This window comes from Hylobates moloch, unplaced genomic scaffold (assembly GCF_009828535.3).
Source record: "Hylobates moloch isolate HMO894 unplaced genomic scaffold, HMol_V3 SCAFFOLD_13, whole genome shotgun sequence".
NCBI classification, from domain to species: domain Eukaryota; kingdom Metazoa; phylum Chordata; class Mammalia; order Primates; family Hylobatidae; genus Hylobates; species Hylobates moloch.
Genome location: NW_026652288.1, coordinates 37265343 through 37276847, shown reverse-complemented (window position 1 = coordinate 37276847; position 11505 = coordinate 37265343). Strand labels below are relative to the sequence as shown.

Genomic DNA, 11505 nt, shown 5'->3' with positions numbered 1-11505 from the left:
AGGGGTGAGGCCCCATATTCTGCCCCAGATGAATAGGTTCCTACCTCATAGTAGACGCCATTGTGGTAGCAGCCGCATTGCTGGATGGGCACACAGGCTTGGCCATTATAGAGGAAGCCAGAGTCACACTGGCAGCCCTCAGCACACCCATCTTGGCACTGTGGAGGGGCACTGAGAGCCGAGCAGCCCAGGGAGCAGGTGTCCGCACAGAGCTCGTAGTGACTGTTCGGAGGGCACTTCATGGCTGCAAGGAGGGGGTGCCGATCAGAGCCCTGGGGAGGGAGGGGCTGCAAGGCCCAGGGTCTACCCCTTCTGTGCCTCAAACTCTCCCCTCCCTTTCCCTCTGGCTCTCCCTCACTCACGACAGAAAGTTTCAGTCCTCCAGGGCTCCACGTGGCCTCCAGCCACCTGGCAAGCACTCACATAGGCATGGATGTTGCTGCAGAGAATGCTCAGGTTCCCGCCACCCAGGCAGAGATCAAAGACACAATCTTCCAAGGGACCCTGGGGATCCACCAGCTTGTGGCAGGAGGCCAGTGGCCCTGTGGGGCTGGAGAGGAGCCCACAGAACTCCTCCTTCTGATACTTCTTCTCCAGCTCGGGAGGACACTCGCCGCTGGAGTTGCAGCCCTCGCTCCCTGGCGGGCAGGGGGTCGGTGGCAGGCAGGGAGAGCCGGGCACCACCTCCTCCCAGGAGTTGCCGAACTCATTGGCGTTGCCTGCCTGCGAGCCGTTGGGTTTCTGGAAGTCATCCTTGGGGTCGCCATTGTAGTTCCCACACAGGCCACACATCAGCTGGTGGTAGTTTCCAGGGACGGTGACCCGCACATAGTACACAAGGTCATAGGCCACACGCAGGCCGAAGTCGGTCTCAATCACAACATCTGAACCATGCTGGGACGCACGGATCTGGCCGTTGGCCAGCACCACGGGCAGTTTCATGTCCACACCGTTCACCTGGGAGGCGAAAGAGGCAGGCCACGCTTCAGAAAGTAAACTTTGAGTGGGGGTTGGACCCTAGTTGAAGCCCACGCCTGATGCTGAAGATCTGTGTGACCACACCTCGTAGGCCCTCAGTTTTTGTATCTCTAAAGTTGGTAGAATAATAGGGCCTGATAGTGGATTGAATGGTGGTCCATAAAAGACATATTCACCCAGAATCCCATAGCATGAGCTTACTTGGAATAAAGTTCTTTGCAGATGTAATCAGGGTAATAATCTCAACATGAGATTATCCTGGATTAAACTGGGCCCTAAATCCAATGACTAGTGTCCTTGTAAGAGCCAGAAAGGAAAAGACCCAGAGACACACAGAAAAGGCCAGATGAAGATGAAGGCAGGATTAGAATGGTATTGTCACAAGCCCAGAGAATCTGGAGCCTCCAGAGCTGGAAAGGGAAAGGAAGATCCCCCAACCAGTGTCTTTGGAGGGGGTGCAGCCCTGCCGACACCTTGATGTTGAACTCTGGCACCCAGGACTGTGGAACATACATTTCTATTGTTTTAAGCCACAAAGCTCATGGTAATTTGTTATGGCAGCCACAGGAAACGAATACAGGTCTCGATGATGTAAGAAGTCTCCAGCTATCCTTTATGTACCACTTGATGCAGTCATTAATAAGCAATGATCGCCCCCAGAGCCACTTGCCTGAGTTCAAACAGTTTCCCCCTTACCCTCTTTGTGACCTTGGGCAAGTGAGTCACCTCTCCCTGTTTCTGTTTCCTCATCTATCAGGCGGGAATAAGGTGCTTGCCCCATGAAACTGTTGTCAGGATCAGAAAAATTAATATTTGTAAAGTGCTGAGAAACGTGGCTGGCAGAGCATGCATGCTTCAGGAGCATTTGCTGTTATTAGCAGCTATGAGTGGAGGTTTTTCTTTTGAAGAGTAAACAGACACCCCTGGTTTTCGCTTTAAAGCATCAGCGAGTGGAAAGTTAGGCTAAATTCTTAGGGAAATGAACTTAAACCTATGAGCTGAGGACCAGTGGTTTCGGTTTAAGGTTTACTAGGCACCAACAAAGCCTCGTAAATCGACCCCTGGATGGGGCACAGTGGCTCATGTCTATAATCCCAGCACTTTGAGAGGCCAAGGCGGGAAGATCACTTGAGCCCAGGAGTTCAAGGTCAGCCTAAGCAATATATTGAGATCCTGTCTCTACAAAATAAAAAAGAAAACAAATTAACTGGGCATGGTGGTGCATGCCCGTAGTCCTAGCCACTCAGGAGGCTGAAGAGGTAGGATTGCTTCAGAGCAGGAGTTCGAGGCTGTAGTGAGCTGGGATCACAGCACGGCACTCTAGCCTCGGTGACAGAGCAAGACCCTGTCTCTAAAAAATAAATAAATACATCAACCCCTGATTAACATGCTTTCTCACCCTTCCTTATCACAGACAGTGCACACTGGATTCCTCTGGAAATGTGAAGAATCACAAGAGATGGCAGGAGAAAGACATGCTCCTGGCTGAGTCTCCTAAAAAGATGGTCAACTGCCACACTTCCCAAGCAGGGCTGGGCGGTGGGTAAGGGCAACTGACTTACTCTTGCCTCAGTTTCCTCAGCTGTAAACTGGGGGGTAATCAGAGCTCCCACATTTGTAGGGAAGCTGGGGGATTCAGTAAGAAGCAACTAACAAGAACATCAACAACTCCTATGTATTTAGGCGCTGTATGTCAGGGGCTATTCTAGGAGCTTGGGAAACATTAGGGAATATATTTAATTAAGTCCTGCATGTCAGCCGGGCACAGTGGCTCATGCCTCTATTCCCAGCACTTTGGGAGGCTGAGGCCGGCAGATCATTGAGCTCAGGAGTTTGAGACCAGCCTGGCCAACATGGCGAAACCCCGTCTCCACTAAAAATACAAAAATTTGCTGGGTGTAGTGTTGCACACCTGTAATCTCAGCTACTCTGGAGGCTGAGGCAGGAGAATCACTTGAACCCGGGAGGCAGAGGTTGCAGTGAGCCGAGATCGCGCCACTGCACTCTAGCCTGGGTGACAAAGCGAGACTCTGTGTCAAAAAAAAAAAGTCACGCCTGTCCAGTTCACCAGATTAAGTCAGTAATTGATCAGCACCTTCGCCAATACTGCTACTAGAAAAACAGCTGCGTGTCTGTGTTTCAGTGGGATCTCAGGGGAAACCCCTCCACTATAACTGAGATGCCAGTCTCCACATGAGACCAAATCTTCTCAGTAAGAAAAGCTCTGCAGAGCAGCACGGGGTTCAAGCTCCACCTTTGCTGGGGGACTATGGGCCAGTGATGGGCCACCCCACTCTGAAAAATAAAGCAAGTCATAGTGCCTGCAGCTCCTGTTGGAAGCATAGAGACACCATGGACATGAAGTGCCTGGCAGCCAAAAGGTCTGCAGTCAGCTGTATAGAAACTATAGCTGCTGTTGTTGTTGTTAAGGGGGTGATAGTGTCACCCACAGATTGTCCTTTGTCCATGAAGCTTCCCCAGACTTGGACTTTCTCAACCTCTGATGGCACCACGTCCTGCCAATGAGTGGCAGAGTAGGGAGGTGAGTAGGGCGGAATCCAGGATTGAGGTGGGGAGAGGATGGAGTGGGAGGGAGGAGAGGGTGGGAGAAATTTGGAGAGAAAAGTCAATACGTGGAGGTGAAGAGAGGGTGGAGACTGAGGGACAGAGTAGGGGGAGCAGCTCCCAAGTCCCTGATGACACCTCCCTCAATGGCTTCCCACTCTGGGTTCTGATTGGCATCTTCTGTCCTCAGGGACCCCAGGCCTCGCACATGCACTCTCATCTCTGTGCCCCCAACTCCTGGGCTGAGCGCTGCCTGTGCCCCACCCACCCACAGGCCCCTCGCCCCCTGCTCCCCATCTGCTCTCACCGTGACCTTCCACTGTCTCTGCTCCAGCCGCAGGGTGAAGTTTGCCACCTGGACCGTGATCACCCTGGTCACACTGACTCGCCCATTACCCCAGGCCACGTTCTCCTGCAGGACGGCAAACGGATGAAGGCCAGGCCGGGTGCTGCAGGTCTGAGCCAGCACATACACGCAGGTGCCCATGAAGTCGAAGCGGCGGCCATCGAAGGTGGTGTAGTGGGGATCTCCCGACGCCTGGCAGGTGGTAGAGCCCACAGCCACACAGCCCAAGCTGCCACCGGATGGCTGGCAGGCCTCGTGCGGGCCGCAGCTGGAGGACTCACAGGACACCAGGCCGCCCTCCTGGCAGTGGCAAAGGGAATCACACCCGGGGCCAGGGTAGAAGGTCTGGCCTGGTGGGTGGTAGGTGCCCTGGTGTACGCAGCCACAGGAGGCCAGGGGCAGGCAGGACTCACCACTGAGCGCAAAGCCCTCATCGCACACACAGCCCTCATGGCATTCTGAGCCACAGCCCCCGGGCACTGGGAGGTCTCCACAGGACAGCGGGCAGCCGTAGGAACATGCCTCATAGTGGCTGTGGGGTGGGCAGCTCAGTGCTGCAGGGAGAGGAGACATCAAGATCAAGAATTCTTGCTCCCAGGTCAGGAGTTCGAGATACTCACACACAAGCGGTCCCCCAACACATTCGTATGCACACACATGCTCAAACACACTCACACACAAGCGGTCCCCCAACACATTCGTATGCACACACAGATGCTCTAAGACACTCATACACAAGCAGTCCCATTGCAGGGAGCTTGGGGAACACATTACATCGCAGTTAATCTGATCCTGATAATTAAGATTCTTTCCCAATTTAACTGTGGTTTGGAGTTATCTATTATGCTTTCTTTTTTTTTTCTTTTTTTTTTGAGATAGGGGTCGCTCTGTTACTCAGGCTGGAGCACAGTGGTGCTTACTATCAGGGCTCACTGCAGCTTTGACCTCCTGGGCTCAAGCAATCCTCCCACTTCAGCCTCCTGAGTAGCTGGGACTATAGGCATGCACCATCATGCCTGGCTAACTTTTCAAATTTTTTATAGAGATGCGGTCTCGCTATGTTGCCCAGACTGGCCTCAACCTCCTGGGCTCAAGCAGTCCACCTGCCTCAGCCTCCCGAAGTGCTGGGATTACAGGAATGAGCCACCATACCCGGCCTTCTATTATGTCTTTAATGACCTTATTCAAGTTGGATACATGGTGTTGATATGTGGCATATATTTTAAACATGCATATGCATATATTTGTGTGTGTTTGTATAATCTATGCAGTATTTGTGAATGCAATACTTTTAGCTTCTTCCTTCTATAGCAGTAATTAAATTAAAATATTTAGCCAGTGTTATAAAGAAAAAAAAAACCTCCCTGCTCCCCTCCCCAAACTCCAGTCACTCCATAAATAGCAAATCTGAGTGACTAAAACTAAACCACATTAAATCTCTATCTGTGCTGTCAAATACAGTAGCCACTAGCCACTTGTGACCATTTAGATGTAAGTTAATTAAAATGAAACAAAACTGAAGATTTAGCTCCTCGGTCACAATAGCCTCATTGCAAGTGCTCAGCAGCCACATGTGACCTGTGGCGACCTGGTATGTATTCGAACAGCTCAAATATGGAGCTGTCATCATTGAAGTTCTGCTGGGTGGTGCTGTTCTGAAGCTAACATCCAGCTTACCGGAGAATCATGGGGACATAGGGACAAGTTCAATAACACTCCAAAATAGCAACTAGCCAGATCCTGAAGGTATGAAATTCTGCAGGATAAATAACCTATCTTTCCCAGTAAATAAGTGACATAAACAAAAGGAAGAGCTGGATGGAGGGATAGCTGTGTGATAAGGCAAATGAGTGAATTAGAATTAGAGTGTAGAGGCCGGGCGCGGTGGCTCACACCTGTAACCCCAGCATTTTTGGAAGCCGAGGTGGGAGGATCACTTGAGGTCAGGAGTTCGAGATCAGCCTGGCCAACATGGTAAAACCCATTTCTACTAAAAATACAAAAATTACCTGGGCATGATGGCACACATCTGTAATCCCAGCTACGTGGGAGGCTGAGGTGGGAGAATCGCCTGAACCCGGGAGGCGGAGGTTGCAGTGAGCTGAGATTGCACCACTGCACTCCAGATTAGGCGACAGAGTGAGACTCCATCTCAAAAAAGAAAAAAAAGAAAGAAAGAAAGAAAGAAAAAAGAAAAGAAAAAGAATTAGAGTGTAGAGTCCAGGTGGTAGATTTATGGGTCTTCACTGTAAAATTCTTTCAACTTTTTTGTATATTTGACAATTTTCATAATACTATGTTGGGAGGAACAAAGGAAGGAAATTCTGACAGAGTAAAAGCAAAGAGGTAGATCAATCCAGTGGAATATGTGTATTTGGTTTGGTTCTAGAGCCAAACAAAATAGAAAAAAAACTTTTTTTTTTTTTTTTTTTAGACAATTGGGAAAATTTGAACCCAGATTGGGCTTTACATGGTGTTAGGGAATATTTTTGTTACTGATAATTACCACATGCCCTCATATTTCTTTCTTTCTTTCTTCCTTTTTTTTTTTTTTAGAGACAGGGCCTCACTGGAGTGCAGTGGCACAGTCTCGGCTCACTGCCACCTCCACCTCCTGGGCTGAAGATATTCTCCCACCTTAGCCTCCTGAGTAGCTGAAATGATAGGCACTAGTCACCATGCCTGGCTTATTCTTTATTTTTATTTTTGTAGAGACTGGGTTTTGCTATGTTGCCCAGGCTGGTCTTGAACTCCTGGCCTCCAGCGATCCTTCCACCTAGGCCTCCCAAAGTGCTGGGATTACAGGCATGAAAAGCAAAGTCCTGTGCCTTAAAAGTCCTTTTTTGTTGCTGAATAGCAGATGTTTACTGAAGTAGTTAGAGGAGAACTCATCTGCCTAGAATTTGATCTAAAATATTCTACAAAAAAAGAGGGGGTGGAGTGAGAGGTAGAGGAACTAAGAATGGCAAAATACCAATAATTGTTCAAGCTGGGTCAGGCCCCCGTCTGCATATCTAAGACCTCATGATCCAGTCTTCTAGAACTTCCAGGGGGTACAAAGAAAAGAGTAGTTTTAAGGAAACAAGAGATTCTCAATTTCCACAGAGGCCACAGAGTCTGATAATTAACAGCACAAAATCAGGAGCCAGCCTGTTCCAATCACCCCACCGGCAGTGTGACCTCAGGCTAGTTCCTTAACGTCTCTGTGGTTCAGTTTCCTCGTCTTGTAAAATAGGAATAAGAGCAATTCCGCCTCACGGGGTGGTTGTGAGGATTCAATGAGAAACCCTTAGAACAGGACCTGCCCAGTGGGATGCGTGTCACACAACTGCTAGCTGGAATTATATGTGTCCTCCCTAAAAGGACAGCCCAAGAATGCTCTGTTAGAGGAGCATTCCCACTTCCCATTGTCCACCTGTCCCCTTCACAAGCATGCTTCCTCCACTTTACAGAAGACAACAGTGCAGTGCCCCGCCCATCCTGAATCTTTTTTTTTTTTTTTTGAGACAGAGTCGCTATCTGTGGGCAAGTCTGGAGTGCAGTGGTGCGATCTCGGCTCACTGCAATCTCTGCCTCCCAGGTTTAAGCAAAGATTCTCCTGCCTCAGCCTCCCGAGTAGCTGGGATTATAGGCGCTCACCACCAGGCCTAGCTAACTTTTGTATTTTTTGTGGAGACAGGGTTTTGCCATATTGGCCAGGCTGGTCTCAAACTCCTCACCTCAAGTGATCTGCCCGCCTCAGCCTCCCAAAGTGCTGGGATTACAGGCATGAGCGACCACACCCGGCCCCATCCTGAATCTTAACACATGGCACACTGCTCTGGGGTGTGAAACCTCTGAGGACATAAACGGACAATTTCAAATATTCCTATCGCTGTGAACACAATGAATGCTGAATGATTATTCAGTAATAAATCAAAAGGAAGGCCTAATAGAATTGGCTGCTCACAGATAATAAAAAATAAATTTGTGATGTCTCACTGTGTGCCTTCCCTATGACTCAGAAGGGGTTCAGAGCATGGAGTGATGTTACTCCACCTGCACTCCGTCCACTCCCACCCACTTATTAATATCATGTAAGCCAGGAGCTGTGGCTCAAGTCTGTAATCTCAGCACTTTTGGAGGCCAAGGCAGGAGGATGGCTTGAGCCCAGGAGTTTGAGACCAGCCTGGACAACATAGTGAGATCTTGTGTCTACAAAAAATAAAAAATTAGCCAGGCATGGTAGTGTGCACCTGCAGTCCCAGCTACTCAGGAGGCTGACATAGGAGGACTACTCGAGCCCAAAGATTGAGGCTACAGGAAGCTGTGATCACACCACTGGACTCCAGCCTTGGTGACAGGATAATACCTTATCTCAAAAATAAATAAATATCATATCTACAAAAATAAAAGGATTAGAATTGATGCTGATAGAATTGATGATGATGTCTCATTCTAACAATATATGTGAAATATTGGGTGGGGGTAAGCTCACTGAGTGATGCCATTACAATGGCCATTACAATTTACTTCTGTTTAATATTTTTATCAATTGTGCACAAACAATACTTGCAGTGATATCTTACTCCATTAAAAAAACCACTTAGAGTCTTAGAGTTTCAGGAATTTCTAAAACTTCTTATATCTTTTATAAGAAGGCTGTTTCGTCCTGGGAGGTTTCACACCCCAGGGCAACACGCCACCTGTTAAGATTTGGGATGGGTGGAGACTGCACTTTTTTATTTTATTTTATTTTATTTTATTTTATTTTATTTTATTTTATTTTATTTTATTTATTTTATTTTATTTTATTTTTTGAGACAGAGTCTCGCTCTGTTGCCCAGGCTGGAGTGCAGTAGCTTGATCTCAGCTCACTGCAACCTCTGCCTCCTGGGTTCAAGCGATTCTTCTGCCTCAGCCTCCCGAGTAGCTGGGATTACAGGCACCTGCCACCACACCCAGCTAATTTTTAGTATTTTTAGTAGTGACGGGGTTTCACCATGTTGGCCAGGCTGGTCTCAAACTCCTGGCCTCAGATGATCTGCCCACCTCGGCCTCCCAAAGTGCTGGGATTACAGGCGTGAGCCACAGCGCCCAGCCTGCACTGTTTTTCAGAAACAGGCTCTTACTATGTTGCCCAGCCTGGTCTCTAACTCCTAGCCTCTAGGGATCCTCCCACCTCAGCATCCTGAGTAGCTAGGATTATAAAAATTCTGAAATCTTAGTCATATATGTGTATGTTTGTGGCAGAGAAGTGTGATGGGGATCGTGACACAGGCTGCCAATGGTCACGTCTTGACTCTGGGCATGACCATGGCGCTTGCTTTGGCCAATGGGACATTGGCAACCATGATACCAAGTAGAGCCTTGGAAAGTGCTTGCACACTGGGGCTTGTGTGCTCTTAGGAATCTTGAGAGCACCTTGGGAAGAAGCCTCGGCTCACCTGCTGGAAGATGAGACCAAGTGGAGCAGAGACAAGAAGTCCCAGCTGAGGGCCCCCCAAACCAACCAGCTTGACAGCTGCCAGGTGTGTAAAATCACCCCAGATTACCCGGCCTCGGCTGAGCCTCCAACAGACTGCAGAGATCAACCAAGCTGGCCCAGGCTGGGAGAACAGCTCAGCAGCTCCCAGAATCACGAGAAAGAATAAATACTTGGCCGGGTGTGGTGGCTCACGCCTGTAATCCCAGCACTTTGGGAGGCTGAGGCAGGCAGATCACCTGAAGTCAGGAGTTCGAGACCAGCCTGGCTAACATGGTGAAACCCCCATCTCTTCTAAAAATACAAAAAAATTAGCTGGGCATAGTGGCACACGCCTGTAATTCCAGCTACTTGGGAAGCTGAGACAGAAGAATCACTTGAACCCAGGAGGCGGAGGTTGCAATGAGCCGAGATCACGCCATTGCACTCCAGCCTGGGCAACAGAGTGAGACTCCATGTCAATAAATAAATAAATAAATGAAAATAAACTCTTGTTTTAATGCACTCAGCCACTAAGCCTTGGGTTGTTTGTTATGCAGCAAAAGCCAAGTGATACAGTGATTTTAACAAAAGACTTCCATGCATTCAAGTGTGTTACATTAGGTTAAATTCTAGAACTAAAAACCATTAGAAAATCAGCTCAGAAAGGCAAGGATTTGTTTTCTTATTCTCTCCCCCATTGTGTCTGGAGTGTTTAGAATACTGCCTGGAATACAGAAGATATTTTTGAATGTTTTGAATATTTGTTGAATGAATGAATGTAAGTTGAAGGAGAAAAAGGAATGATGTATTTATCCTGTATTTTTCAGTGGACAATGATGTGTACCACTATGTGCTATGTATCTGTTGAATACATTTAAAAGAGGAGCATAAGTCAAGTAATAGTTTCATTTTGAAATATCAATATTATGTTGATAATTGTGGAAACTAAATGATGGATATATGCTGGCTCACTATCCTAGTTTACTTTGGGTATGTTTAAATTTTTCCCTAATAAAAAGTTTCCTAAGGCCATGTGCAGTGGCTCACGCCTATAATTCTAGCACTTTGGGAGACCGAGCTGGGTGGATCACTTGAGGTCAGGAGTTCGAAACCAGCCTGGCCAACATGGTGAAACCCCGTCTCTACTAAAAATACCAAAAAAACTAGCCAAGCATGGTGGCAGGCGTCTGTAGTCCCAGCTACTTGGGAGGCTGAGGCAGGAGAATTGCTTGAACCCAGGAGGAGGAGGTTGCAGTGAGGTGAGATTGTGCCACTGCACTCCAGCCTGGGTGACAGAGTGAGACTCCATCTCAAAAAAAAAAAAAAGGTTCTTAAAAGTCAGAAGTTGCCATTTGTTAGAAATTATACGTTTTATGATTATTTCAGGTGAAAAACTAGACATGAATGCTTCTATTAATTCCAAAATTCAAAAACTTTAGAAGTCAGAATCGTGGTTACGTCTTGGGGTTGGGAACCTGGATTTTTTTTTTTTCTTGAATTTGGGACAGTTCACACAGATTTGTTCTTTTGGTGAAAACTGATCAAGCTGTTAGCTTATGATATGTACATATTTTTAAATATCTGTATTATATTTCAATAATAAATCTTTAAAATTAAAAATCAGGTGAGAGGAAACTGGTATGATGGCTCCACCTGTAATCCTAGTATTTTGAGAGGCCGAGGCAGGAGGATTGCTTGAGCTCAGGAGCTCAAGACCAGCCTGGACAAAATATCAAAACTCTGTCTCTATAAAAAATATTTTAAAAATTAGCTGGGGATGGTGGTGCAAGCCTGCCGTTTCAGCTACTCAGGAGGCTGAGGCAGGAGAATCACTTGAGCCCAGGAGTTTCAGGCTGCAGTAAGCTATGATTGCACCACTGCACTCCAGCCTAGGCAACAGAGCAAGACCCTATCTTAAAAAAAAATCAGGTGAGAGGATGCAAGGCTCTTCAAACTTCTTTCATAGGCAAGCAAAGGTGTTGGAAAACCATTCATGCACCCACCTCTGAAACAAGGCTCTCAAACTGACTGCCCAAGGGGTCAGGCAGATGTAAATAAGTGAGGTAGGATAGATGGGGACCAAAAAGAACCAGAGAGGGGATGAGACTCCTAATGACAATACTGTTGTTCACATCTCAATGACAGCTGTTATGTGGGAATCAGACCTTGG

General features: G+C 47.6%; 2 protein-coding genes across 2 annotated transcripts in view; one reads left to right on the top strand and one right to left on the bottom strand.

The window, feature by feature from the left end:
- LOC131380927 (IgGFc-binding protein-like) overlaps nt 1-36 on the top strand; it is a 6891-nt gene extending 6855 nt beyond the window's left edge. Inside the window, exon 7 of the mRNA XM_058426178.1 lies at nt 29-36. Coding sequence (XP_058282161.1) covers nt 29-36 — 8 coding nt within the window. The remainder of the gene's footprint in view (nt 1-28) is intronic.
- Nucleotides 37-44: 8 nt separating this feature from the next.
- FCGBP (Fc gamma binding protein) overlaps nt 45-11505 on the bottom strand; it is a gene marked incomplete at its 3' end in the record, with an annotated part of 35002 nt that continues 23541 nt past the window's right edge. The window contains exons 9-11 of the mRNA XM_058426177.1: nt 3851-4443; nt 363-957; nt 45-244 (exon numbers count right to left, since the gene is read on the bottom strand). Of these exons, the coding sequence (XP_058282160.1) occupies nt 45-244; nt 363-957; nt 3851-4443 (1388 nt within the window). The remainder of the gene's footprint in view (nt 245-362; nt 958-3850; nt 4444-11505) is intronic.